The sequence below is a fragment of the Balaenoptera acutorostrata genome, chromosome 1 (genome assembly GCF_949987535.1).
Source record: "Balaenoptera acutorostrata chromosome 1, mBalAcu1.1, whole genome shotgun sequence".
Lineage (NCBI taxonomy): Eukaryota > Metazoa > Chordata > Mammalia > Artiodactyla > Balaenopteridae > Balaenoptera > Balaenoptera acutorostrata.
In genome coordinates this window covers 5,932,048-5,958,454 of record NC_080064.1, presented here as the reverse complement: position 1 = coordinate 5,958,454, position 26,407 = coordinate 5,932,048, and the positions used below count along the sequence as shown (strand labels likewise).

Here is a 26,407-nt window from a genome sequence, read left to right as displayed (position 1 = left end):
ATTATTTCTTTATATTCTCTATTTATCCTTAATTTTTGCCATTTTAATTGCAATGTGCCTTGGTGTGGTCCTCTTTGGGATTCTCTGTTCTTCTTGGACTTGGATATGTTTCCTTTCCCAGGTTAGGGATATATTCAGCTATTATATCTTCAAATATGTTCTCTGCCCCTTTCTCTCTCTCTTCTCTTTCTGGAACCTCAAAAATGTGAATGTTAGTATGCCTGGTGTTGTGCCAGATGTCTCAAACTGTCCTCACATCTTTTTATTCTTTTTCCTGTTCATCTTCAGTGATTTCCACTACTCTGCCTTCCACCTCACTGGTCCATTCCTCTGTACCATTTTGTCTACTGTTGATTCCTTCTAGTGCATTTTTCATTTCAATGATTGTATTCTTCACCTCTGTTTGGTTGTTCTTTATATTTTCTAACTGCTAAAAACTTCTAATTTCTCTCTCTGTTCATCCATTCTTCTTCTGAGTTCTCTGATCATCTTTACAATCATTACCTTGAACTCTTTCTTGGGTAGATTGACTATCTCCACTTCACTTAGCTCTTCTGGGGTTTAAATCTTATTCCTTTGCTTGGAACATGTTCCTCTGTTGCCTCATTTTGCCTAACTTGCTGTTTTTATTTCTGTGTATCTGGTAGGTTGGTTGCTGGTATGTGGGCTAGGTCCACAGGCTATGGGGCTGTGGTTGTCCTGGGGTGGTGTTCGCCCACTGTTGGGTGAGGCCGGTTCCAAGGCTAGAATAGGCTCATTGGTGGCTGGGATAGGGGATTCTGGGTCTGGTGCGTGCCCGCTGGTAGGTGGAGCTAGGTCCCAGGGTGTCTGCATGCAGGGCCCTGGGTGTCCCAGATCTAGTGCCTGCCCAGTGGTGTGTAGAGCCTGGTCCTTGGCCCTCTGGTGGGCAGGGCTGTGTCCAGGGGAAGGTGTGGGCTCAGGGGGTCTTAAGGCTGACTGTCTGCTGTTGGGTGGGGCTGTGTCCCTGCCCAGTTAGTTGCTTGGCCTGAGGCATCCCAGTCCTGGTGTCTTAGGACTGGGGGGCATGGTGGGGCTGGGTCCTGTGGCTAATAAGCTACAACAAGGATTCCCAAATGGCACCTGCCAGCAACAGAGTCCATGTGGCAGAACGAGCTCCCAGAAATGGCTGCCACCAATGCCTATGTCCCCAGGGGTGAGCTCCAATTAATTGCTTCCTGCCTCTTGGGGAGACTCTCCAAGATCAGCATGTGGGTCTGACCCAGGCTCTTTTCAGATTACTGCTTCTGCCCTGGGTCCTGGAGCAGGTGAGATTCTGTGTGAGCCTTTTAAGAGTGGAGTCTCTATTTTCCACAGCCCTCTGGCTCTCCCAAAAGTAAGCACTGCTGGGCTTCAAAGCCAAACGTTCTGGGGGCTCATCTTCCTGGAGTAGAACCCCCAGGCTGGGGGGCCCAATGTGGGACTCAGACTTTTTGCTCCTTGGGGAGAACCTTGCAGTTGTAATTATTCTTCCATATGTGGGTCACCCACCCAGCGTATGGGTCTTGCCTATACTGCGACTCCCCACCACCTACCCGTCTCGTGGTTCCTTCTTTAAATCTTTAGTTGTAGAAGATCTTTTGCAGTTGGTTCTGGTCTTTTTCATCGACAGGTGTTCCGTAAATAGTGGCAATTCTGGTGTGCCTATGAGAGGAGGTGAGCTCACACCATATATAAAAAGTGACTAAAAACGGATCACAGACTTAGCTATATAGAAGCCTAATCTCTAAAATTTCCAAGAGAAAACAGGAGACCATCTTAGTAACTTCTAGTTAAGCAAGGACTTCTTTAAAAAGGACATAAAAGGTGCAACTTACAAAAGAAAAAACTGATAAACTGAACGTCATCAAAATTTTAAAACATTTGCTCTTCAAAACGAAGATAAAAATAAAAGATCAAAAAAAAAGGGCAAGGCACACAAAAGGGAAGAAAGTTTTGCAAAACAAGTATTTGATAACAGACTTGTATCCAGAATGTATCCAGAACTCTTACTACTCAATAAGAAAACTAACAAACCACCCCCCAAAACAAGCAACAGATGTGAACACATATGAATGGCAAATAAGTACACAAGAAGACAGCCATCACCATTAATCAACAGTCAATAAAACCACAATGAGGTATCACTGAGTATACACTGGAATGGCTAAAATTTAAATGATGGACAATACCCAGTGTTGGCCAGGATGCGTTGCAATTGGAGCTCTCATATATGGCTGATAGGAATGCAAACGGTACAGCCACTTTGGAAAACAGTTGGCAGTTTCTTATAAAGTTAACTGTATACTTACCATGTGACCTAGCAATTTCACTCTGAGGTATTTACCCAAGAAAAATGAAAACATATGTCCACAAAAAGACTCATACACTAATGTTCACAGCAGCATTATTCATAATAGTCCCAAACTGGGAACAACCGAATAACCATCAACTGATGAATCGCTATCCATACAATGTAATTCCACTTGGCAATAAAAAGAAACAAATTACTGATCTACACAATAAGGATGAATCTCAACAGCACTATGCTGACACAAAAGACTGCAAACTGGATGAGTCGATCTATATGAAGTTACAGAAAGAGCAGCATTAAAGTGACAGAAAGCAGATCAGTGCTTGCCAGGAGGTGGAGGATCAGGGCGGCAGGCAGACTGCAAACGGTCACAGTCTGGAAACGTTCTATATGGTGACGGTGGTGGCGGTTACACTAATGTAGACAATCTGTGAGAATTCTTGATTTGTACCCCTAAATTTGGTGAATTTATTGTATGTAAATATACCCCAATAAAGCTTACAAAAAGAAAAAAAATACTGTACTTTCACGCCAGGACCAAAACCAGACAGCCTGTTACCTAGTCACCTCCTGACCACAGAGTGTGAAGAATGTGTCATTTTGATCCACTACCTGCTGCTGCTGCAGAACCAGTTCCCGGCAGAGAAGCCTCATGCAGTGACACTGTAGACAGTTCACTGGTAGTAAAATGATCGTTCTTATTCTCACTGTTGAGACTGACAGGCTGCTAGAAAGTAAGGACACAAGAAAAGATTTGAACATCTCAAGCATCCTGTTACAAAATAACTGGCAGATCTTCAACTTCACATGTTAAACAGAAAAAAAGGTATATACGTAACTGAGAAGAAAACATTTTCAGCCTGTCCCCAGGAATGCGGTCAAAGTTCCTTTATTTATAATATTAAAGATGCTACTGCTTTTTGAGCACCTATTACATTCCAGGAACCATACAGGTATGTGCTTTATTATTATTTTTTTTGTCGTTCAGAACACATATATTGAACACTTTATGTGTTCTAAGAATTGTTCAAAACACTAGTAATATAATAGTGAACAAAACCATGTTCCAGCTATCCTGAGCTTATACTGCATGGGGAGAAGGGCTATATAAATATTACTTAATTTAGTCCTCAGAAAAAGCCATGAAGTCTTAATCTTTCCATTTGTCAAATAAGAAAACAAAGGCATAGAAAGGTTAAATAACTTGTGTAAGCTAACCCACCTAACGTGTGGCAGAGCCGGGATTGGAAGCCAGGTCTGATTCCGTAGCCCAGGCTTTGCATTAGATTTCTAGCAAGTGTACTAATATCAGGCTTTCAAAATTGAGCATACTTTCTTGATTTGGATCATCAGATTCTGAACATTTGTTTAAAATCATTATTATACCTTGAAGGGAAGACTGAAGAAAAACTGTGCATAAATATTCACGCTTGTCTTGGATCCTATACCTAAGTATAGGAAGGTCTTATCCCAAAGTGTAACCTGACAAATAAATCTGAGAATGCCTTTTTAGGTAAAGAGATGAAAAGTTAAAGGAAAGTGACCAAAAATTTTTCGTTTAAAAAAATGACATGGGTAAGTATAAAACTATATAAACTGACTACTTTACTGATAATTAATGACAAAAATGAGCTCCTACCCCCTCCATACAGACCTGGTGTCCTACAACTGTGTCTGAAAAAGTAAAATTGCTAAATTCATGTCTTATCAGTATGGCTTGTTCCTGCCTAACTAGCCCATAACCCCAGTTGTAAGTAAGAAAACACATTCTATAGGCAATGAACACTTAAGTTTAATACCTGGATATCAAATTTTAAAGCAGAGGGGAAATCCAGTTCACAAAGAAAATCTGAAAGATAGCACTTTGGGGAAAACCTCGCAAAGTATGTAAGAACTCAGGACATAGCAGATTCTTTCACTGCAGCTTTTTAAATGGAGTCTGGAGGATATACTGCATGTTTCTGCAGAACAAAGTCTCAACCTCAGCTGTAATACAGTTACCCATCTAGGCCATTAGTCTTGAGCCTCAGTGCAAAAACCTTAATTTTAATAAGAGGACGCACATTTATTTTCTCGCTTGTGTGTTGAAAGTTAGCATCACTTACATACTCAGCTTCTGGGGATGCACAGGATCTGGGCCTGTCTTCCTGCAGCCGGTCAAGCTGGAGCGGGGAGCTGCTCTTTGAGTTAATGAGGGGGTGCCCTTCATTCTGGGTCCCCCACTTTCCCTCGCCACTCCTTTGGCTGATGGCTGAAGATGGTGGGCCTGGATTTGGAGCCACTGCTGATACCGAGGAGGGTATTTCAGAAGAGTCTGCTGCTCCCAAGAATGGATATGGGGAGAATGGTGGTAACAAGAGAGGACAGATAGGGGGGTCATGCAGGAAGATGTTCATAAAAGTATCTAAGCAAGCAGAGGGCAGAGCTGGGAAAGACTGCAAGCCATTGGGGAAAGGCGGCTCAGGCAGACTCTGCAGCGCAGTTTCTGAGGCTGCACGTTCTCTCCCCAGGGAGGTCACGGTTGGGAGGGGAAGGGCTTGGACGAGGCAAGGGGCCTGGCTGGAAACCACCACTGCAGCCGGGAACGATGGGCCAGAGGCATGAGGAGAGGAGGTGGACAAAGGGCACCAGGGCTGTCCATCCTGGGCCTCTCCTACGAGGTGGGGACAGAAGTCATCCTTAGTGCCCTTGCTGCCCGACCACATGAGCAGCTTCTTACGCTTGTGCTTCCCCTTCCTGCAACCAGCGGATCGGGTAGGCTTGGAAGCAGAATATCCTAAAGGATAAAGAGGAAGGCGTGTTACAGAAAACCAACCCAGAACGGAAGAGAAGGACAATGTTGATAGATAATTCTAAGTAGATTTTACTAGGAATAAACATTGGCCAATAGTAACTATGTCCACTACAGGGATGACAAAAAATAGCTCTAAAAAGATGAACAAGATCCTGGGTAAAAGCTGTTGCTATAAAATAAACTTATTTCAATATCTCTCAATCAGTTTCTTACAAGCAAAACTCCTATACTTCACTTTGTATCTCCCAGTACTCACGTATGATTTATAAATTTGACAACTATGTTGATAAATGGAATATATTCTTAAAAATTTAACTACCTTGAACATCTGAATATTTAGCTTTGCTTCTGCGTTCTTGCTGAAGATAGGAGCTGTAGGGTGATGACAGAATCTTGTCCCGGAATTGATCCACATAACACTGTTCTTCCTTCTGCGTGTGGGCTGACAGCACAGCCTTTGTGAGCCCTATGTGTTTAAACTCTTCTGAGGCCAGTGGAGCTGGGTTTGTGCTGAGGGTCCAGGGCTCACTGGGCAGGGTGCCAAGCTCTGCTGGACTCAATTCTGATGAAGTGGAGGAAGACAGATTTAACTTTAACTCCTACCAATTATTTTGCATTTATTTACTTTCACTAATTTAGTTATCTTTCAATAAATGTTTACAATCATTACAACAGCTGGAACATAAAACCTTCATCAATCTAGCAGATAAATTTTTAATTTTTCTGCCTTTCTTTATACTCTTTGTATACTTGTGTATACGTTTTAGAGTTGTAATACTCAATGTGCATACTTATTTAAATCTTGCTTTCATTGTAAATATTCTTCTATCTCCCTGAATTCTCCAAGAAATCGTTATGTTTGGATTTATTTTTCTTAATATGTAATATATCCATGTGGTTCAAAAATCAGCATGTATTAGAAAGACATTTAGTAGCTTCTCCCTATCCCTGTACATGATCTGCCTAGTTCTCATTTATTCTCCCCACAGAAAACCATTTCTTTTCTTTTCTTATATATCTGTCTACTTTCTTTACACATCTATAAATAAGCATGAATACAGATTCTTATTCCTCACCTCCATGTTTACCCAAATGGCATATAATCTTGTACACTAGCCTGCAATGTGTTTTTTCATTTAACGATATCTCTTTTATCAGTGCATCACATATGATGTATTTATGACTTTTACTAAAGTAAGCATCTGTAGATGGATGCTAAGTTGCTTCTAAACATTACTTCTTCCAGGTACAAAAAATTTTATGGTGGACACTGGTGGGTTTTCCCAGCGTCCATTCCACCTCTCCCCTGCTGTGTGGTACTGAGGTGTGGGTGGGCAGGCCCCCATTCTGCTTCCAGAAACAGGCGCTGACTCGTCTAAGTCAACACAGCGGAAGGACTTTGGATTTTGGCCAAGATGGAGGAACAGGGACTAGACTGACCTTCCCACCTGAAACAACCAGGAAGGGACTAAATATATGAAACAATAAGTTCCAAGACACTGAACATCAGGTAACAAAGGAGAGTGATTCTTAAGGGATGGAAAACAAGGTGAGCCCCACATCTGCCCAGCTTACTGCCTTGAGAGTTTCTGAGGAGCAAGGTGGGGAAACCAGGTGAGCCTTGTGGGCTCCCTGAGGGCAGAGGCAGAGCTGAGAGTCTGGGGAGGCTATGGTGGCTGGAGTTTTCAGGAGAGGAGAGCTGCACAGAGAGGACTCCAGACAGCTGCAGGGACCCCAGAGTCTTCCCCAGTGCACGGATGGGAGGAAAAAAATCACCTGAAAGGATCAGACCGAAGCTCACACCAGCTGGAGAACAGGGCTCACTCCCAACAGCCAGACTAGAAAAATCTCATAATCCATGGGCATTGGGTAGAATGCTCTGAAGGGTCTTGCCTCAGTAGCAGAGAAGAATTAGGCCTACCCTACACTGCTCTGGTCCTGCTTAACCAATTTTAAAAGCAAAGCCTGAAAAGACCAATCTGTTTCCACATAGCTTAACTGGGTCCCAGAATAAAGCTCAACGGTGCTCACAGCAATACAGAAATATTCAGCACCCAATCACAGTCTCTGGCATCCAGTCAAAGACTAGGCATGCAAAGAAGCAAGAAAATACAACCCACAATAAGGAGAAAAATTAATCAAGCAAAACCAACCCTGGGCTGGCAGAGATGTTAGAATTGGCAGATAGAACGTTAATAGTTATTATACTGTATTCCATACAGCCACAGGGAAGATTAAATATGTTATATAAAGACATGGAAGATATATTAAAAAACATCCAAACAGAACTTCTGGAAATGAAAACTAAAATATGTGAGATGGAAAATATACTGAATGGAAATAACAACAGATTAGGTATTGCAACAGAAAATACCAGTGAACCTGAAGACATAGCAACAGAGACTGTCCCAAAGTGAAACAAAGACCTAAAAAATTGAAAAAGACTTAAATGAACAGAGCATCAGTGGACTGTGAGACAACTTCAAGCAGCCTATATACCTATAACTTGAGTCCCAGAAAAAGAGGAAACAGAAAAAATGTTTTAAAAATAAGGGAAAACATTTTTTTCTATTTGATGGAAACAATAAACCTACAAATCCAAGAAGCTCAATGAACTCCAAGCACAAAAAACATGAAGAACACTACATCATGGACATCACAATCAAATTCTTTTTTTAAAAATTAATTAATTAATTAATTTTTGGTTGTGTTGGGTCTTAATTGCTGTGCATAGGCTTTCTCTAGTTGCGGTGAGCGGGGGGCTACTCTTCACTGTGGTGCCTGGGCTTCTCATTGAGGTGGCTTCTCTTGTTGTGGAGCATGGGCTCCAGGTGCGTGGGCTTCAGCAGTTGTGGCACGTGGGCTTCAGTAGTTGTGGCTCGTAGGCTCTAGAGCACAGGCTCAGTAGTTGTGGCGCTCAGGCTTAGCTGCTCCACAGCATGTGGGATCTTCCCAGACCAGGGATCGAACCCGTGTCCCTTGCATTGGCAGGCAGATTCTTAACCGCTGCACCACGAGGGAAGCCCCGCTGCAGGACTTTTTGAATTAGAATATTCAAAGCAATCTTGAAAATGAACAAAGTTGGAGGATTTACACTACCTGATTTCAAGACTTACTATAAAACTATAGGAATCAAAACTGTGTGGTACTGGCATAAAGGGTTTATCAATTTTTGTTCATCTTCAGAGAAGCAACTTTGAGCTTTAATCTTCTGTATTGTCTGTTTTTTATTTTGTTGATTTCTGCTTTTATCTCTATTACTTCCCTCCTTCTACCTGGGTTTATTTTGTTTTTGTTTTTGTTTTATTTTGGCTAGCTTCTTAAAGTGGAACTTTAGATCCCTGATTTGAGACTTTTCTTCTCTAACAGTATTTCAAGTTATTAATCTCTTTATAAATATCTCATTTTTACTGATTTCTAATTGAATTAAGTCTAGCCGAAGAGTGTAGTTTGTAAAACATCAATTATTTCAAATTTGAGACTTGTATTACATCCCAACCTATTTTATACCTCAGTGAACATATCATGTGCACTTGAAAAGAATACGTATAATGCAGTTACTTCGTGTTGTGTTCTCTAAATATCAATTAGGTCAAGTGGCTGACCACACTGTTCAGATCATCTATTTTGTTAAGATGTTTTATCACTTGCAGAAAAGGGGTGTTAAATTCTTCAACTATGATTATGGAAAGACTTTCTCTGACTCATTCAATTTTTGCTTCATATCTTTAAAGGTCTGTTATGAGTGAAAACACTTCCATGTTTGTTATGTCTTCCCGATGAACTGGCTGCTTCGTCACAATGAAATGTCTCTGGTGAGACTCCTTCTTGACGTCTATTATTAATACAGGCACTCAGCCTTTTTATGCGTGTTGTCTGGATTGTGCATCTTCCCCATCCAATTGTTCTCAACCCATTTGTGAATTTATATTTAAATTGTACTCTGCAGAAAGCACATAGTTGGGTCTTGATTTATTTTTATCTGTTCTGACAATTTCTGCCATTTTATGTAATTATAGACTTAGTTGGATTTAGAGCTATTATTTTATTGGTTTGATAGGTTCCCTGGTTTTATTGTTGTTGTTGTTGCCTAATCGTCCTTTCCTGTCCTTCTTTTGGATTATTTGTTGTTAAAATTACATTTTAGTTTATCTCTTGGCTTTTTAGCTAATTTTTATATCTCATACTCCATCAACCCTGCTATAGATTTAAAAATCTGTGTAATGGCAATGGTTTCTGGAGACTAATTGTCAGTGTTTGATTCTCTACTCTGCCACTCGTTTGCTGTGTGACTTTGGGCAAGTTGTTACTTAACCTGTTCGTGCCTTAATTGTTCCATATATAAAACAGAAGTAATAACTTGCAGAGAAATGCATTTGGGGTCATGGTCCTCAGACCCAACTCATTATTAGCATAAGGTATAAACTCCAGGAGTATGGGCTTTCCAGAAAGCAAAAGACAGATGCAGTTCAATAATATCTGGGCTCTGATTCCGCTTTCTCTCCTTAGAATAAACATGAGCACCTGTAGATGCTGAGACTGGTTTAAGGTCAGGAGAAATGATTATCAGTAAATATCCCTTATTCTTTAAATGAAAGCATGTAGATCGTAGTATAGATTCTTTCAAAACAGTAATATAGGGCTTCCTTGGTGGCGCAGTGGTTGAGAATCTGCCTGCCGATGCAGGGGACACGGTTCGAGCCCTGGTCTGGGAAGATCCCACATGTCGCGGAGCAACTAGGCCCGTGAGCCACAACTACTGAGCCTGCGCGTCTGGAGCCTGTGCTCCGCAACAAGAGAGGCCACGACAGTGAGAGGCCCACTCACCGCAATGAAGAGTGGCCTCCGCTTGCTGCAACTGGAGAAAGCCCTAGCACAGAAACGAAGACCCAACACAGCCAAAAATAAATAAATAAATAAATAATTAAAAAAAAAAACAACTCACATTATTAACAACAACAACAACAACAAAAAAACAGTAATATGAAACCAGAGTACACAAAGTATAGTGGCACAGTCAAAAAAAGAGCTTTCCACGCTGGGTGAGGCCCTACCTTGCATGGACTGTGTCACTGACAGCTACACGCCCACACAGGAGTCCAAAGTATGTAATAACAGGTGCACTAAAAGCACGCATCTGCTCCTCTCCTGAGGGACTAGCTCAACTCCAAAAAACTCTATCTGTGACTAATTAGAAATAATAGAAATAACAGAATAAGATATACAGGGTTTCCCTGGTGGCGCAGTGGTTCAGAGCCTGCCTGCCGATGCAGCGGACATGGGTTCGAGCCCTGGTCTGGGGAGATCCCACATGCCGCGGAGCAACTAGGCCCGTGAGCCACAACTACTGAGCCTGCGCGTCTGGAGCCTGTGCTCCGCAACAAGAGAGGCCGCGATAGTGAGAGGCCCGCACACTGCGATGAAGAGTGGCCCCCGCTCGCTGCAACTAGAGAAGGCCCTCGCACAGAAATGAAGACCCAACACAGCCAAAATAAAATACATAAATAAATAAAAATTAAAAAAAAAGAATAAGATATACAGAAATCATCTAATAGTATAATATCAATAATATAATAAAAAAACAAACAGAAATAATCTAATCTCACAACAGCTGTTGATCTGGCCTTTTCCCACCAATCCACAAGCCACCTAGTAACATAACGTTCTCCATCTCAAAGGGTGGCTGTGAGGATTAAATGAATTAATTTATATGGAGAACTAGGGGCAGGGAATGGTACACAGTCACAGCTCGGCATATGGTAACTTATATACCACTGAAGACCAGCAAAGGTGTTACATATAATCCGAAAACCTGATTGAACAGGTTTGTCACCATTTCCTCATCCACCAAATCCTTATGAATAATGCAAAAGTGAAAAAGGATAGGAGACAGTAAAAAGGAATCAAAAGAAGACATCAGAATAGTTCACCAAATCATTATGTTAAAGGAAGAGCATTTCAAACAGACTGTCCTCATTGTTACCAGACAAAATTTGAATGTATATATGACCCATCTAGTCACAACTACAGTCCAAGTTTGAATCGGACACTTTCTTTCAAGGTCAGCAACAAAGTGACCCAAGGCAGTCCCATTCATAATTGAGGGCTTATTATTATGTATCAGGTACTATTCTAGGTGCTTTACGTGTGTCAAGAGTTGACTGGCAAAGGACATAACTAAGAAATACAGTCCAAAATATGTAACCAACATAAACGTGATGATATTTCCAAAAATACTGTAACTGAATTAAAGAAAAAAGTATTTATAATTTAGATGTCATTGCTAAGTAAATGGCATTAATGACTTGTTTTCTCACGACGGTGTATTTAACGTTGAGTGTATTTTAAAATAGAAGGTACCGTGGTACCTGACTCCGGTGGTGGCATGTGAACAACGGTGCTGCTGTAGCTGCACTGCCTCACGTCCAGGCTCAGAGCCGCCTCGGTCAGTGTCCGTGGAGCTCCTCCTTCAGCATCTGTGGACCGTCCATTAGCTGGCATTTCTGCTGTAGGTACGGCTGGGATCTGAGAAACAGCTGGTGATGTAAGAGCAACTGACAGTGAAAAGAAAAATTCCCAATAGGAAATTCATTATTAAAGACCCAAACAGTTTACACACACTTATAACTGACAAGTTAAAACCTACTGGCCATAAAGAGGCAATGTGGATTCTTTGTGATTACACAAAGGATTCTTTGTGATTACAATGAAATAATTAAAGTCAAAAGATTAGAGAGAAAACAGACAGGGGTGGCTTTGTAATAACTCTCTTGATCCAACTATGAAAGGCATTCCTGTCACCTTGCAGTGCTTGGACATCATCTGCTCTGTGGCTTTGTCCGTCTTCTTCCGAGGATGAGGAAGTCGTATTTGTACAGGAGATACACTTTCTCTTCAAAGCTGGAATGTTGTAGCTCTTCAGGTACCTGCAACAAGGTAATTCGGTTGCGTATTCCTACCTGCCCCCAACTTTGCCATCTTCCACCTTTCTGCTTTTCTCACGCCACCTCTGTTTGGGGTATTTCACATTCTCTTTTTTTTGCCCGCACTGCATGCCACGTGGGATCTTACCTTCCCGAACAGGGATCGAACCCTGTGCCCCTGCAGTGGGAGCGCAGAGTCTTAACCACTGGACCACCAGGGAAGTCCCTCACTTTCTTCCTGGGTGAAGGCTTCCCTGACCATCCTGGTCTACATCACGGGGTTGTTACATTTCCCTGACTGTGGTCTTGAACTGATCGTCAAATCTTAATTTTTATGAGCGTAGGTCTTGTCTTCTCAACTATATTCAAAGAAGGGATGCATCTTCTAATTTTCTGCATCCCCCAAAATGTTCAATTTATTATGAGTTGTAAGTAGTAGATATCCACTGATTTATAGTGAAAAATAAACAGCTGTTAAAAAAATGATATAAAGGCCCCATAGTGACAACAAATGCTCCTGGAAAAACTAATATGTTATCAAAACTTGTGTCTCATACCGGATAACGCTATCAATACAGTTTATTTGCTGATAGGATGGGCTATGCTGATCCTTTCTCAAATCCTCACAAGCCTCGGTGTACATGCTATTATTTTTTAATGTCTGGAAGGAAGAAAAGGTCTTCTGCTCATCTGAAAGAGAATGAAAGGATGCACAATTAAAAATATCACATGCTTGAGAATATGTACTTATTCAGCAAAATTCAATAGTACTTTGGGATATACATGATACTTTAGGACATACACAGTCAATATTATGTAGTTATTAAAAATAAGCTCAGATCTAAATGCACTGATATAGAAAGATATCACCTAGAACAATTACATGAATAATTTCATATGTGTCTTTTTAAAAAAGGAGTAAAACAACTGTTTCAGGCAAAGATTACCAAGGAATAAAACCAAAGGTGAAAGGTTGACGGGGACCTTCACAATGTTACTACCTGTACAACTGGTTGATCTTGGCATCACTAAGGGGGATGACAGACACAGTGCATTGCTTATGTGTTGCAACGGAGAGTACACAGCACTGCCCGTGTTGAACTGGTGTCCAACAGAACGTTTTACAATGACAGAATTGTCCTTTATCTGTGCTGTCCAACCTGGTAGCTAGACTAACACCAGACCCAGCGACTAGCATTTGAAGTGTGGCTACAGCAACTGAGGAACTAAATTTCACATTTTATTCATTTGTAATTAATTTAAATTTAAATTGCAAAATGTGGTTAGCGGCTACCATATCGGATAGCAGAGGTATAGAGAGAGGAAAAAAGACCTCAGGTTGGAGCACTGAAGAACTTGAACTTTCAGTAAAGAATAAGCCAGTAAAGGAGACTTATCCAGGAAGAGACAGATCCTGCAAGGTCTGGTGTCATGGAAACCAAGAGGGGAAACTATTTCAAGGAAGAAGAGTAAAGAATTATGCAAATGCTGTTGAGAGACTGAGAAATATTAGCTACTGTTGATACTATTCATAAAGGTTAGTTTAGCTGCTTGGAAGAGGCTTCTCTATTTTCAGAGGGAATTATGGAAAAATGCTTCACTTTCACTCATTAATTTTACTTTTAATTTTTTAATAATTTTCAACTTGAAGGTTTCAAAGGGTTACAAAAATGGTAGAGAGTTCCCATATACCATTCACCCAGCTTTCACTAATGTCACACCTCACATAAACACAGGAAAATGAATGACACTAGGAAATTAACAGCGGCATACTGAGCTACAGTTCATTTGGATTTCACCTGTTTTCCCACTGTCACTTTTCTGGTCCAGAAGCCCAACCGGGATGTCACAAGTGAATTTAGTTGTCAAATGCCTCCTTAGTCTTTCCTTGTCTTTCATGATCCTGACACTTTTGAAGAGTACGGGGCAGGAATTTTTTAGAAATGCCCGCCATTTGCGTTTCTCTGGTGTTTTCTTATGATTAGGTTGAGGTCATGCATCTTGGGGAAAATTGCCACAGAAGTGCAGTGCATGATGGTGATATGTTTTATTACTGACACATTAACCTTGATCATTGGTTAAGGTGATGCCTGCCAGGTTTCTCTTATGTAAAGTTACTATTTTACAACGTAATAAAAGATGTAAGCAATAAATATTCTGGAGGAATACTTTGAAGCCATGCAAATATCCTGTTTCTCTTATACTTTCACCTATTGTTTGCACAACACTGTGAATATACTTAATGCCACCAAACTGTACATTTAAAAATAGTAAATTATATACCTAAAACCACAATTTTAAAAAACCTTTCATCTAATTTTAGCACTCACTGGAGGATATGCCCTGCAACAGTTACTACTGTGGAATTCTTTCTTTATTCTCTAAGTCTTATTGAAATATAACTGACATACAGTAGTAAGTTTAAGGCGTACAGCATAATGACTACTGTGGCATTCTAACAGCAATTTCCTATTTTTTTTACTCCTTCTACATTTATTAATCAAGCTTTTTCTATTAGGAAGAGTTTCCCTTCTCCCCTTTCCCTTTTATTTATTCATCCAATCATTTATCAGCAGGGACTCCTGGATACTCATTTGCTGTGTTATAATCCAATACTATCATTATTTATTTTGTTGCTCAAATTGTTCCAGTTTTGGTCATTAGGTGCTCTTTCAAGTTGTCTCCTGTGTCCCTCAGACATGCCATTTTCTCCCTTTTTTCTTGAGCACTTCCTTACTTCTTTGGTTTCTTTTATGGGAAAAACACATAGGAACCAAGACCTGGGTGCTGGGTGTGCTCACTGCTAAATGTGTCCCTCCTTGTAGGTCCCCTCAATGGACAAAACAAATATATATGTGTATGTATATCAACCCTTGTCTGTCCATCCATCCGTCCATCCCTTAAACAAAAAGGCATGAGTTCACGCTGATACCTTTAACTCCAATCCAGCACCAGAGTTCACGCTAGCATTTCCTCTGCTCATTTGCCGTGTCCCTCTCCAGTAGCGAGGAATCTCATTATCTGCAATGTGTTTGCCTACTTGCTCAATTCTACTCTGCATGTAAAGTAGCTTCAGAATTGCTAGCCTGCACTATGGTGAGGAATCAGTTTCGTGAATACTGTGTTTGTGTACATGTATGTTTTGGATTTAGTGCTGGGGTGTCCAGTGAAGACACCGATTTCCAAAGCTACTCAGCAACTTTCTTCCCCACCTCCTTCAGGATGTTTATGCCATTAGTGTGTAACATGGTTAGGGTCACTTGTCACAGCCTATACCTCATCTTGGGTTCCCTCTACATTCTGGGGCGGGGCGAGGTACGACAGACCTGTGAGTTTTAACAAATGCACAGCCAGTTGCGATTCCACCACCAGCGTAACAAAGAGAACATTTCTCTCACTCAAGCATTTCCTTCCAGCTGCATCTTTGCAGTCAACACATCCCGCAACCTTAGCAAATACTGATCTGCTTTCCGGACCTCGTGTATTCCAGAAGTAATGCCTTCCCAGAACAGAACATGCAACCTTTTAGCTCTGGCTTCTTTAACTTAGCAAAATGCATTTAAGACCCATCTGCATTGCTGCATGAATCAAGTTCATTTTTCTTTATTGCTGAGTAGTATCTCATTGGGTGGATGTATCACAGTTTATCTACTCACCTGCTGAATGACATGGAAGTTGTTTCCAATTTTGGGTGAGTGTGAATAAAGTGTAATAAACATTTTCAGACAGGATTTTGTGTGAACTTGAGTCTTTATTTCACTTGGGTAAATAACTAAGAATGGAATTGCTGAGTAATATGGTAAGCTTATAAGATTATATTTAACTTTATAATAAATTGCTGCATTTTCCAAAGTGGCTGCACAATTTTACATTACCCTCAGCAACGTGTGAGAGCTCCGGTTACTCTGCATTCTTGCCAGAACTTAGTATTGTCAGTTTTCGTTCTTTTAATTTTAGCCATTTTAACGGGTGTCTGATGTGTTTTTAACTTCCTAATGACCAATGAGATTGAGTGTTGTTTCATATGCTATTTGCCATCTATACATCTTCACTGGAAAAGTGTTTAGATCTCTTGACCATTTTAAAATTGGGATGTTTAACTTCTTATTGTTAAATTTTGAGAGTTCTTTATGTATTCTGGATACAGCTCTTTATATATAATTTGCAAATATTTTGTCTTTTCATTGTCTTACCAATGTCTTACCAACGTCTTTCAAAGAAACAGTTTTATTTCAATAAAGTCTAATTTATCAATTTCTTTCTTTTATGGATCATGCTTTTGATGTCATATCTAAAACCTCTTTCCAAACCCAAGATTAAAAAGATTTTCTCCTATGTTTTCTTCTAGAAATTTATATTTTAGAAATTGAAGTATAATTGACAGGCAACATTCTATCAGCCTCAAGTGTACAACATAATGTGTCAACACTTGTATACACTGCAAAATGATCACAATAATCTAGTTATGGTGACAGATGTGTCACCATATAAAGTTATAGAATTTTTTTCTTGTGATAAGAGCAACTTTCAAATCTGCAGTACAGTATCACTGACTATAGTCACCAAGCTGCACATTACATCCCTATGATTTATTTGTTTTATAGATGGAAATTTGTACCTCCTGATCCCCTTCACCCATTTTGCCCACCTCCCAACCCCCCTCCCCTCTGGCAACCACCGATTTATTCTCTGTATCTATGAGGTTTGGTTTGTAGTTTTAGATTCCACATACAAATGAAATCATATGCTATTTGTCCTTCTCTGACTTATTTCATGTAGCATAATACTCCTGAGGTCCACCCATGTCGTCACAAGGAAGATGTCATTCTTTTTTTGTAGCCAAATAGTACTCCATTCTCTCTCTATACCAGTTTCTTTATCCAATCATCCACGGATGCACACTTAGGTTGTTTCCATATCTTGGTTATTGTAAATAATTCTGCAGTGAACGTAGTGGCGTACATATCTTTTCAAATTAGTGTTTTCGTTTTCTTCAAATACTCATAAATGGGACTGCTGGATCTTATGGTAGTTCTATTTTTAATTTTTTGAGGAAGTTCCATACTTTTTTCCATAAAGGCTGCACCAATTTACATTCCCACCAACGGTGTAAATGGGTTCCCTTTCCTCCTCATCCTCACCAACACTTGCTATTTCTTGTCCTTTTGACGACGGCCATTCTGACAGGTGTGAGGTGATATCTCATCGTGGTTTTGATTTGCTGCAGTCCCCGACTATCACTGTGGATTTGTTTATTTCTCCTTGAAGTTTTTATCAGTTTTTGCTTCATGTATTTTGAAGCTCTGATGTTAGGTGCATAAACAGTTAGGATTGTTTTATATTCTCAGAGAATCAACCCCCTTGTCTTTATGCAATATCTCTCTGAAGCCCTTGTTCTAAAGTCTACTGTGTCTGACCTTAATATAGCTTTCCAGTTTTCTTTTGATTCCTGTTAGCATGGTATATCCTTTCTAACCTTTTACTTTTAACCTACGTTTTTAATTTTCAAAATGGGTTTTTGTAGATAATAGGTAGCTGCATCTTGGTTTTTCATCCAATTTCACAATTTCCAAGTCTTTTCACTGGTATACTGAGATCATTCACATTTAATGTGATTGATGTAGCTGGATTAAAATGTACCTCTTGCTAGCTGTTTTCCATTTGTTCCATCTGGGTTTTTTGTTTCTTTTTTCCTCCTTTTCTGCCTCATTTTGGGTTAAGTGTTTTAAATTACATTTTAACACCTCTACTGACATTATTGATACTTCTTTAAAAACTTTTACTAATAATTGTCCTAAAGTTTACAATATACATCTTTAAGGACTCAGTTTCTATCTCCAAATAGTATACTCCAAATACTATAATGCAGAAAGAATTTACACAGTATATTCCTAATACCTCACTCCCATCCTTTGCAGTATTTTTACATATGTTATACATGCAGAATACTATTGTTGCTTTAGTTAGTTATGTTTTACAGTAATTAAAAATAAGTAAAACATAAAGTTTATTTTATCTTCATTTATTCCACTTCCAGTGCTCTTCATTTCTTCGTGTAGATCCCAGTGTTATGTCTGACATCATGTTGCTTCTACCTTTACAAATTCCTTTAGGATTCTTATAGAACAGATCTGCTGGCAATACATTGCCATAGTTTTTGTTTGAGAAAAATCTTTGTATCTCCTTCATTTCTGAAAGATACTTCCCATTGTGTGTACCATTCTGCGTTGACGGTTTCTTTCCTTTGAAGATGTTACTCTATTGTGTTCTAACGTTCACAGTCTCTGAAGAAATGTCTCCTGTAATTCTTATTCTTATCTTTGTTTTTCTGTAATCTATCATTTTCCTCTGGTTGCCTTCAAGATATTCTCTTTGGTTTTATTTTAGTTTGAATATGACATGCCCAAGTGTGTGGTGTTTTTATATTTTGAATTTTTTTTTCTTTTCTTTTTTTTTTGTATTTACGCTACTTGATGTTCTTTGAATCTGGAAAATCAGCCATTATTTCAAGTATTTTTCCCGGGATTGCAATTACTCATATGTTAGATCATTTAACCTTGTCCCCAAATTCTTAAAAGGCTCTATCTTGTATGTTCCTTTCTCCTTGTGTTTCAGCTGTGTAATTTCTATTTATCTATCTTCAAGTTTACTGATTCTTTTCTTGGTTGAGTGCCCACCAAAGGCATATATTCATCTCCAGCATTTCTAACATTTCCATCTGATCCTTTCTTTCATGTTCCATCTTGATGCTGTGATTACTTCGTCGGTTTTTGCATGTTACCTACTTTGTCCGTTAGAGCCTTTAATGTATTTATTATTCAGAGTTATTTCCAACATCTGTGTCCTACCTGACTCTTGTTCTTGTTCCGATGACTGCTTTGTCTCTTAGGAGGTTTTTTCCGTGCTTTTCATATGCTTCATAATTTGCTGAAAACTGAACATGTGTAAGACAGTAGGGACTGGGCATGCCTTTCCTTCCACTAGGTCTGTGTTCCGGTTAATCTAATTAAGCTTTAGGCCAGGTCTGAGGTTTGCTGTTGCTATGGTTTCACTCAGTGTATGACAGCTTTCAGATCCCTCTAGTGACACGCTGCGCTTCAGGTGGCGGCTGGTTTCCTGAGAGCTCTTTTCTCCAACATCTGCTCCACTTCCAGGCTTTGGTCTTCCCTGCACTGTGCCTCAGAGAAGGTCTGTCTCTTGTAGGTGACTTGAATCAGTCAGTCACAGGATCCAGCACTTACCTCACTTCTCCTTGCAAGTATGTGCCTCTCCTCAGATTTCAGGCCTGCTGGCTGCCCTGTAACCTCAGCACTCTGATGGGTTCAAGAAAGAACACGAACTTGCTGTCCGTCTGGCTTTTTTCCTCATAAGTTTGGAATGATGCTCTTTCCAGCTCTCCCTGAGCAGAAACCAAAGCACTCTCACTCTGAGTTAGTTCAGTGTATGAATCATCTTCTTTCACTTGGGCTTTGCATCACCCTCGCAGTAGAATGTTCAATTTTCCCTAATTTCCCCAATTACTTCTCTGGCCACTGGCATCAGTCTGTATAGCTGAGGAAGGGACTTTACATCTCTTTGTTGTTCCTTGCCTTTCCATAATAAGTTTAAAAGTTTCCCTTCTTATTCTATTCTAAAGCATAACCTGCCTTTATAAGAAAGGTAAACATACATACTTAAAACCTTATGTTCTTGTGTGCTCCAGCACCCTGTATATAATAAAATATATATATACAATGACCATTTAGTATTTTCCTTTTCATTGGTGTATATCTCTACTCAATTTCTAATATTTAAATTACAACGTTTTCTATCTTTAAGTCACCTTCTTGTTTCTTTTCAGTAAAGAGTAATGAAGACTTTTTTTACTAGCTCTTTAAACTTGTAGGTCTTAAACTGTTAATAAAAACAAGATGCCCAAATAACATTAGTTCTCCAAAGTTATTCCAAATGGCATTACTTCCCCCCAAAGTCGCATCCTATGTGTATTAGTCAAATATAGTACATAGCTAAGTAGTAAGAAAATTTCAGTTTCTAAAATAGCAGCCTAAGTACACAGAGTTAGGTATAGCTTAAATTTTATAAAATGTTGAATGATTGAATATGGATGATGCTTAAATATATAGCCTTCAAAACAACAGTACTGATGGTATTACTAGACCAATGCAACGACAGGTGATAAGAAACGGAATAAAGCAGGAGGTTAGAAAGGATTTCTGCCCTGAGAAGAAATTCCAGAGGTCAGGATGTAAGACTGTGGCACTAACACGAGGCCGTAGGCCTAGGCAGCAGCAGGTAGCACTGACTGGATCAGACAATGAAGAAAACATCTAGAAATTTTAGATTAAAATCTCCTCAAAGAATTTTCTCTGGCAGGATATGGAATAATGATATACAACAAGAGAGATATTTAAGATAAATTCTTTTGTGGGGGAGATCTGATGGTTTCACAGGACCAAAAAAGGTTGTCGTTTCTACCTTGTGCCCTTACCTCTACAGCAAAAGAAACAAACAGAACTTGAAACCTCCTGCCAAGATGAATAAAAACCCAAAAAAACTAAATGACGGGATTTGCTGCATCTGGAGGGTGTCCTACGGGCTCCCAGTGATATCACCTGTAGGAGCAGCAGTTTGATATTTTTCTTGTGGCAATCATATCAAGTCCTGAAAAGTACAGCTACTATTATTATTATTGACTTTAGAGAAGAAATTTCACCCTACTGTGTAGAACACCCACGTTTGACAGTGGTAGAGACCGTCAACGACATTTAGGTAGCCAAAATCTATAACGACTCCCCAAATTATATTGATATTAACATTCAAGGAGGAAAATTAAGAGAAAGTTATTTAAGTTAAGAAGTTAGCATAATTTGATCTCTATATTATAAAACTTTATATATACAGAACTATATAATGCACGCAGGTTAGCTTCTCAAAATAACGTCAACTATCACGACTGATCCAATTCCTCTGGGGTGCTCCCTACCTCATATTTGAGAAAAGTAAACATGTAATCAAGAAAAAGGCCAAGTTTTTCATTCAATTTAGGTCACAAACATTCTCCATTTGTTTGAAATGAAAGGGAGGGATTATCATTTTAATATACTTTATTATCTGAAATGTATTCTAAAATTACCTCTTTTGGTTTACAGATAGCTCATATGGAGGTAATCTACGAATTGGGTGGAATTAGCAGAAAAGTCATTTCTTTAGCAGAAGTATACTGTGACTACATTCTAATACCATTTAGCTTTCGGGACAGTACTTGCTGCTGCCATTGTTATTATTAGTAGTAGTACTGTTACTTTTGTTATCTGGGCACGTAAACCTGAACAGCAGCAGCCCAGAGTCGTGGCTTCATGAGGGCGGCTCTGGGAGGGGGGCGGGTGACCCTGCTGACTCACCACCACGCTGTCCCTTGCCGGTCCCCATCACTTGCTTCTTTGGTGATTTGGCCCTTGACTCGATGTACAGCTGCTGGCCTAGATTCTTGATTTTGTTTACACTGGCATAGACCTGCTGCAAAGTCAACTTAGGGAAAAGCACGATAAACAATGTTTCAAAGATTACAAAAATGTGCATTAAAAGATACATAAATGAAATACATTTAACTTTTGGTTCTCTGTAGACAGAATGACTGAAAGCACAGTAATAGCATTAATTCAGTCTCCTGCTGCACCACAGCACACGAGGACCGGTGAAGCTTCACAGCAATCTGTCCACAACATGCCAATTTTTAGGAAGCACACAATTAACCCAAATATCACCTTCTAAAGGTGATATTTTCTTTTTAGAGACATTTTCCCAAACCAAAATGGATCAGAATGTCTATTACCAGATCAGATCTTCCAGACGAGAACTAAGAAGCCACACGCGTCGAGGTACGGAACCAGCACCGACACGTTACGGGTAACGACACAGGAAGGAAAGGACACGTGCTCAGAGGCACATGTGTGCTCGCTCACCGGTGCCTTCTGCACCTCCTCCACGCAGCGCCCGCTGGACTCACTGGAGGACGCGGTGCTGAGGTGATGCTCCTGAGACCCACTGCTGCCCGGGCTCCCATAGCCACTGGATGCGCTCCCGTGAACGGGCTGCAAGAGAGACGGGCCCGTCGCAGCCCCGGGCGATGTGGCCGTCAGAGGAGAGACTCAGCATTACCTACCTCTGAGCTTACCTACAGTCATCACAAAATTAAGATTAAAATTTCTGAAATCCTAAATGAGGTGTGTGAAGGGTGATGCTGACATGAAAGACATTCTTCTCTCATCTCGGTAACTCTCAAGGGCAGAACCTACTTTCCTAGTCTAGGTGGGTATTTCTAGAACGACAAACGTTTTAAAAGCCACAGTAAATAAATTTAACAAAACATGAAAATAAACTCTGGCTCTTTATGCTGAGTTTGGAATAGACAGAACAAATTAAATATATACTGTACTTTTCCCCAAGAACCTCAGAGATACTTTATGAACTCTAGAGACGGTATGAAAGACATTTTGAACACTACTGGCTAACAGTTTTAGTGACACCATCAGTAAATGCTTGACAAGTTTACTGATTGACTCTCTAGTAGAAAGCATTTTGGTATTTGTTTTCAACAAGCAGTTTTTCCTACTTTGGCTCATAATGACTAGAGATACAGAGACCTGCCACCCCTCTCCCCACCTTTAAAACTGTAATTATTTAAAAAAAATAGTGAAGCCAAAACACTGGCCGCATCTGGAATACAAGAAGGATTCTCTCATTTAGAAATAACTTCTCTGTCTTATTGCTTCCTATGACTCTGTCATCTTAAATTGGATTCTTACAAAAAGTCCTGTGTATTTAACACAGAAAAAAGGAAAACAAGATTAATGAAATTTAATTTGAAAACAAAAAGAGGAAGACAAAAATTTCTGGAATGTAGAGGGTAAGGACTTCTCTCTCCTCACAGTTCATTACTGTGAAGTGACTTTACTAAGACTGAATGTTAAAATTAAAGACAATTATGGGACTATTATGTTTGTTTTTTAACATCTCTCACTTTACCTGTAAGAGAAGTCTGTGAATTTGTTCTTGTAATTCCGTTATGTCTTTGTCATTACTGTTCATCTTCTTTATTCTGGTGGCAAAGACATCCCCATTTAGTGGACTCCTACAAAATGCCAAGTCAAAGACGGAGTCAGGCAATTTCAAGTTCATGTACAACGAAGGCTAAAGTGATTTTTAATAGAAAATTCAAACAATAAACCTATGCTTTTACAAAGCAGCTCTTCAACTCCAAATACAGAAAATATGAAGCTCAAACTCTGTTCATAGAGGTAGAGAAAATCCTAGGAAACAAATGAGGTATTAACCGTCTTCTTTAGTTTCTCTGCAGCTGTAATCATTCTACTGTATCTGTATAAATTTAAAATCAGTGGTAGGTAACCCCCTAGCTACTAAAATACCTTCAACAGCTACTGGTCTCAGAATTTAACATGAACTGAGTAACCTACTGGCTATGAGAAATTTTAGGACCTTAAGTTTGGCAAACACATTGAATGCTTAATGTACCTAATCACTCAAGCTACGTAGTAAACATGATTCTGCAGCCCACCCGCGTGGTGAATATGTGGTTGCCACAAAATCTTCAGTCTTATTTATACCCAAATTCTAGAGCATCTGAAATCTACCACGGGAATACAGTGAGGCAGACGCGTCAACAGAAAGAGCAGCAGAGACAAGGGACTGACATTCACTTAGGCCCCTCCACGTGACGGGAAGTGCTGTTTTGTGCCACACGCCAAGAATAAGCGACACTTCTACCCCCCACGACGTGCCGGGCGCTGTGCCAGCTGCTCCACCACGTACCCCCTCCTCGCTTCCCTGGGCCAGAGCCCGGCTCGGGTCCCCCGCTGTCGTGTCTGCCCGGTGCTCCCGAGGCCCAGAGTCCCGGCTCCAGGCCGCACGCTCTCGGCCACCACACTGTCCGGCCTCTCGGCACCTCGGTCCTACGAGTGCTGCTAACATCGGACGTGCCGTGGGCCAGACACGTCACCTCCTGAGTCCTCGCGACCCTGGGAGGTAGGAATCAACCCGGCAGAGGTGAAGAAACTTGCCGAGTTGCCGTGGCCAGGCGGCCGGGTCGCGTCTGAAGCCACATGCCCGACCCCCGAGCCGGCCCTCTCTCCTTTTCCTGTTACGCGTCCTGCACGCTGCCTCTCACACCTCAGACACGCGGCAACACTTCCCCAAAGACAGACACTCCTAGCAGGAACGGCGGGACGCCAGCGGGGTCACAGGAGGCGTCAGGAAGAGGCCGCGTCCCCGGCACAGGCCCCCCGCCGGGTGCCCCCCGCCCCGCCCGAGAGCAGACCCTGGGAGGCGCCAGGCCCGGTCCGGCGGCACCGGCTCCGCGATGCGGGACGCGGAGGGCCAGCTGCACCTGGACGGCAGCCTGACACTGGCACGTCTCAGGTGCCCCTCCTGTCCTCCGCCCCCTGCCCCCGCCCTCTCCCACCCGCCGCTGGGCGTCAGGCTCCTCCCACGCTCCATTAGCTCCTCCCCACGTCACAGAAGGGTCCCTGGGGGCTAAAGTGCATCCCCGAGTGCTGTGAGCCTGAATGTCTTCCGGAGGCATCTGGGCTGCTGTTCAAGTGCAAGGCTGAGTGGAAACAGAACGTTCTGATTTGTGCTATGAGATGCGGATGTTCCCAGGGGTGACCCTTCCGACAAAACCAAGTTGGGCTTTCAATCACCAATTACAGAACTCAAAGGATTCACCACCTTCATCAAATGGTGTCAAGCTCGGCATGACGCGTTGGCTGCGGCGGACGTCAGGAAACGGGTCTAGGAGTAAAGAAGGAAATGTGGTGTCCGTCTCCACTTTGCAACCTCCTGCCTCAGTGATGGCCGGGAAAGTGACTCTGTTTCACAGGATGCGGGTTTGTTTTTTTTTTTGTAAAATCAGAGGTAACGGCACCTAGCCTCCCTTCCCACAGAGCTGCTGGGAAGGACCTGAAGAGAGCCGGACACTCCCACAGCCCCCTCCCTACTTCACTGTCACACTTCCCAAAACTCTGCCCGCACGTCACAGTGCCATTGCTGTTTTCCGCTCTCCCATACGCGGTGGGCGGCAAAGGGAACGTCCGTTCTGTTTATAACCTCAGCCTCAGCCTAGCACAACGCCTGACTCAGCAGGTGGCCCGTAAGCACTTACTGAAGGAATAAATGCATTAAAATGATTTTATAAACGTAATAGATAATTACTGTTCGATGAGAGAAATTAATACCTACTAGCCTCTAAACTCTTTCCCTCACATAATCCTGGATCTTGAGATGCAATTATTGGTGTAATTTTAAAAAACACTGAAAACATTGGGAGCACTAATATGTCGGCTTATTCCATATATTTTTAATCAAAGAACTGAAAGGATGGCTTGGAGAATGAATCTAGGATGCACCTCTAGCACTGACAGGGAGGTACTCAGACCGGTCAACAGACACCCAGATGGACGTCTCATCAGAGGAACTGTACTTGCTTTGGGGTTTCCTATATTCATCCTAAGCAACCATCTGATTTTTAAAAAATATTTATTTATTTATTTATTTGGCCGTGCCGGGTCTTAATTGTGGCACGCGGGACCTTTTTTGAGTTGCGGCATGTGGGATCTAGTTCCCGGACCAGGGATCGAACCTGGGCCCCCTGCATTGGGAGGGCAGAGTCTCAGCCACTGGACCACCAGGGAAGTCCCCAACCATCTGATTTTATTTTCATTTCCCAAGAGGTCTCCCTACTGGGGAAAAAAAAGTCCTTTCTGAGCAGCATGAATAGCACTTCCTTGGCAGTCATATTCGTTACCTCAATTATCCAGTTAGTTTTCTACCATAAATCAGCCTCATGAGTCAGGGCGGCAAGGAGCCCGATTCTTCTATAAAAGCTGCAGACCTGCTCTGCTGAGAGGCCAAACCCTGGAGCACAACAAGGTCAGGGCAACCTGAGGCCTATCTCACTGTGGCCAAAACATCACTCTATCACAATATTACACGTGATAAAATACTCTTACTGGGAGATGTACTGTTCTGTACACAGAAGTTTTATGCTTCTGTGTACAAAGTTGTATAACAAAATACAAAAGACAGAGTTGCTCAATCTCAGCATGACACTGAAGAGTTAAGTATAATTTCCACTCTGAAAAGAAATAGACATCAAAAGGAAACTTATGGGCCGGTTGAGAAACCTCTAGGTCAATTTTAAATGGACCACAAAGTCCAGGGAGTAGGAGTATCTCCGATTACAAGAACCGTGGTCCAGGTTGCTCTGGATCCATTCTGCAAGGCTGTTATATGGACAGGTTAACAACAATCAAGCAGGCTCGGGTCAGCCATGCTGGCAGGAGAATAAACATGAAAGAATCTAAA

General features: G+C 41.2%; 1 protein-coding gene across 8 annotated transcripts in view; it reads right to left on the bottom strand.

Moving 5' to 3' along the window:
- Positions 1–26,407, bottom strand: part of PER3 (period circadian regulator 3) — a 62,697-nt gene that overhangs the window by 19,034 nt on the left and 17,256 nt on the right. For 5 of the 8 annotated variants that reach the window (XR_009007653.1, XR_009007654.1, XM_057543787.1 and 2 more), the window contains 9 exons: positions 23,054–23,159; positions 21,991–22,119; positions 21,430–21,556; positions 12,586–12,718; positions 11,907–12,031; positions 11,474–11,659; positions 5,425–5,667; positions 4,417–5,087; positions 2,924–3,038 (listed from right to left, as the gene is read on the bottom strand). Coding sequence is in view for 6 of the 8 variants with exons in the window: in XM_057543787.1 (XP_057399770.1) it covers positions 2,924–3,038; positions 4,417–5,087; positions 5,425–5,667; positions 11,474–11,659; positions 11,907–12,031; positions 12,586–12,718; positions 21,430–21,556; positions 21,991–22,119; positions 23,054–23,159 (1,835 nt within the window). In the remaining 2 variants the exon portion in view is untranslated. The remainder of the gene's footprint in view (positions 1–2,923; positions 3,039–4,416; positions 5,088–5,424; positions 5,668–11,473; positions 11,660–11,906; positions 12,032–12,585; positions 12,719–21,429; positions 21,557–21,990; positions 22,120–23,053; positions 23,160–26,407) is intronic. The other 3 variants (XM_007170047.2, XM_007170049.2, XM_057543803.1) reach the window with 2 other exon arrangements.